The sequence below is a fragment of the Sinocyclocheilus rhinocerous genome, unplaced genomic scaffold, assembly GCF_001515625.1.
Source record: "Sinocyclocheilus rhinocerous isolate Xijiao unplaced genomic scaffold, SAMN03320098_v1.1 scaffold789, whole genome shotgun sequence".
Lineage (NCBI taxonomy): Eukaryota > Metazoa > Chordata > Actinopteri > Cypriniformes > Cyprinidae > Sinocyclocheilus > Sinocyclocheilus rhinocerous.
In genome coordinates, this window is record NW_015667306.1 from 368,195 (window position 1) to 371,947 (window position 3,753).

Here is a 3,753-nt window from a genome sequence, read left to right on the forward strand (position 1 = left end):
GGCTTTTTGGCTAGGTTTAAAGGGAAAGAGCACTTTTAGATAAACAAGGCACAAATAGATGGCACTTGTGGAGGCTTTTAATAAAGATTTAAATGCAAAAGAAAAGGCAGTAGAGCTGATTATTTCTGTCAATGGTAAGTATATAGAGCTCAGACTTAAACCCCACTGAAAATCTGAGGAATGACTTGAAGACTGCAGTCTACAAACGGTCACCATCAAATTTAACTGAACTTGAGCAGTTCTGCAAAGAAGAGTGGGCATATATTGCAAAGTCTAGATGTGCAAAGTTAGTAGAGACAGAGACATATGTTCACAGACACATGTTCCTGTGGCTCAGTGGTAGAGCATTGTGTTAGCAGCGCAAAAGGTCGTGGGTTCGATTCCCAGGGAACACACATACTGGTAAAAAATGTATAGCCTGAATGCACTGTAAGTCGCTTTGGATAAAAGTGTCTGCTAAATGCATAAATTATTATAATTATTAATTACATATCCCACCAGACTAAAGGCTGTAATTAAAGCTAAACGTGATTCAACAAAATACTGACACAAGGGGGTGATCCTTTTTCCAACTCAGTTATTCTGTTTTTTTTCTGACATGTTGGTGTTATATCTTTCACTTGGATGTTATAAATTGCAATGAGTAAATACAGCTGGATAAAACAAAAACTGTGTACATCTTAATTTCAGGTTGAAAAGCAACAAAATGTGAATATTTTAAAGGGGAGTGATTCTTTTCTATACCCACTGTATATGTACAACAAAGATGCTCATTCCAGCCAAGAATGACTGACTGCAATAAAACAGCTTTTAAACCCTATTAGTGAATATGAATGATATGTTATTGTCGTACCATCCAGTACTTCCTCTGGGAAGTCATCTGGGATCTGCTCCATGTCAAAATGACTGTGTTTATACAAGCCACAGAAAAGGTAGCTGGCCAGCTCGCTGCAGCCTTCATTGTAGCGGCTGTCGATACCTGAAAAATCAAATACAGCATATTACTTACAGGTGGTTCATTGGAGCAAGTCATTTCCGCCTGTCTCTTTGGAGTAAAGATCATATGAGTGAAAGAACACAGGTGATATTATTTAATTAACTCACCCAGGGAGCAAAGGATGCCATCTGGAGCTGTATTAACATCATCCCTTAGCAGAGCCTGGACCTGCCGTAAGCGGGAGCAGCTGCAAGAACAGCATTGCGTTAAATTCACTAAACATGGTTCAGGAAATAACAAAACAATACAATCCTGTATTACACAAAATAGGAAGGAAGGACTCCTTATAGGACTCAAGCAGAGAAAGTTCACAAAAATGAAAATTCTGTCCTAATTTATTCACCATCATGTCTGTCCAACCCTTTACGCAGCTTTTTTTCCATGCAATGACACTTAATAGTCACCAGGGGACGTCAAGCACCAAGACAACATAAAAATACCATAAAAGCAACATAAAAGTAGTTTATGTGACTCATTCACAATATTCCAAGTGTTCTGAAGTCCTGTGATATATCTGTGAGGCAAAGATTGAAATTTAAGTTGTTATTGATAATCAATCAATCAGTCATCTGCACTGATGTAAAGATTAAAAAAATCAAGGACGCCAAATGCCACTGGTTCTTGCTTGTGTCCTAACTAGTGACGGGTGCTTTTGAAACATTGATTCATGAAGATTCGAAACATTTATGAATGTTTTATTTCAAATCAGTAATTCAAGCATGTATCAAACTTGTGTATTCAGAAATTGAGACTTCGATACTTGATACTTCATACTGCTTTGAACCTTGGTTTCCAAACGTTCCATAATTCTGATGGTTTGTCGCTGGAGGGTGTTGATCTGGTGAACTCATGAACGAATATCTAAGAGTTTTAACTGATTTTGGGTTAGTAATGTGGTGTCCGTTTTAAATAAACTGAACTGCAAATCATGTGAAGATGTGTGGCCAATAGAAGATCAATGTGATCTCTTAGCTGAATTACAAGAACACAAACTTTAAATCTGCAGGATTGCATTGATTACATATTTTTACATTTTGGATGTATTATATATTGAATTATGTTTTTTAAAAAGATGCTGCTGAGTGTGATGTCATATCATGATGACCATTAATTAGGGATGGGAAGATTCCCCGATTCGCTCGGTGCATCGGCATAAAAAGTTAACGATGCGATGCATCGGTTTAAAAAGTGTGTATCGGATACAAGTTGGCATTTGAATCGCGATGCAGCGTTTCTAACATATTTGCATCGGTAAAAACCGATGTATTTATATATATAATTACTAATGGATGCGCTATACTTTTATTATTTAGAAAGTGACCAATAATCTGTGATCTATGTATTTGTTTGTCAAGCGCGTTCTCTCATCACCACTGTTGCGTGAATATGACGAATCACAACACCACGGAGACTCGAGAAAAAACTGGGATTAAAGTCCAAAACCTGACTTGAAATAACCTAACAAATCAATCGGGGCTAAAGCGGTTCCATAAACGACAAATTAAGTTCACACAATCTCACTAATTTGTGCACGCTTATTCTTAAGCAGCCCTTTGGGCTCTACAGTGCGACCATTTCAGTTTTCATTTGCGACTGAAAACTACTGCGTGCGACTATGAAAATTTTTTTAGGAGCACCAGTGCGACTGACCCGATCATCATCATATTTGTGATTGTTCGTGCTGTTTAATGCATTTGAGACGTTGTGTTTTCCTCAGTGCATAACTGACATGTCACAGGTATATTTTTCATCTGTAAATGTTAGAAAGTCATGCAAACATATCCATTTTGCTGTCAGGAGTGGACGAGGCTTACGCGAGTGAACGAGCACTGCTACGCGCATGCACGCTAAACAGACTGAGCGCAATTGAATAGGAGTGCAATAATTCTGAGTAAAATATACATTTTGCTAAAATATTTGTTGTTGGGACATTAAATGTGCATTTTGTAGAATTTTAAAACTTCATATAAGTGTATTTTTATGATAGCAGTAACTGTAAAGGGACTATTGTAATGGGTAAATCAAATGTAAGCTAGTTCAGTAGGCTACTAATTACTAAGCTCAAATGAGTTAATGTGTGTCTCTTATAGCAGTTTAGAAGTAATTTTCTTTATTATTTATTTTCATTTTAATTCAGTGATTTTAACATTTAACTGAGTTATTTTAATGCTTTAAAGAGCAATTGTAGAGATTGAAATGTTCTGCTATCTGTTCTGCAAAGGTACAGCTGTCATAAAACCAGAGAGAGCCTTTCTACTTGGCTAGAAACTGTAAAAAAAAAAAAAAGTCAAATAATAGCGTTCCTATTGGTCAGTGTTAGAGGAACTCAGCTTGGGCCTCAGTCATGAGATGCACATCCCTACCATTCATAGTTTTCAGTCACGTGACTGGCTCGAAGACCTGGTGGGCAAAACATCCGTAGAACTGCAGCACAAGCCCGTCAATTTGTTTCCTATCCACAAATATTTAGATCACCTCTCAAAAGGATAAAATAAATGCAAGTTTTGGCCATTTGCAATACATATAAAGCACCCGCCGCAATATTTCAATTAAAAACAGCATGACATTCTAAAACGTTTAATGTGAAAACACTTAAAGTGCCTTTAAAACAGTGATATTAAAAGATCAAATACAGTACACACCTTATTGATGATGTGTGCTTTATGCAGGCAAGCAGATGAGCTCGGAATATGAACGCAATGCACTAATGGTTAAGCGTCTTCTTTATAATGGTTTTCTATGGGAAAACATTTAAT

The 3,753-nt window shown here is 36.9% G+C and overlaps 1 protein-coding gene across 2 annotated transcripts in view; it reads right to left on the reverse strand.

Annotated features, from left to right (window-relative positions):
• The window catches only part of LOC107733742 (uncharacterized protein C20orf194-like), a 34,332-nt gene that overhangs the window by 24,466 nt on the left and 6,113 nt on the right, over positions 1–3,753 (reverse strand). For both annotated transcript variants that reach the window (XM_016545505.1, XM_016545504.1), the window contains exons 2-3: positions 1,105–1,184; positions 854–979 (exon numbers count right to left, since the gene is read on the reverse strand). In XM_016545505.1, the coding sequence (XP_016400991.1) occupies positions 854–979; positions 1,105–1,184 (206 nt within the window). The remainder of the gene's footprint in view (positions 1–853; positions 980–1,104; positions 1,185–3,753) is intronic.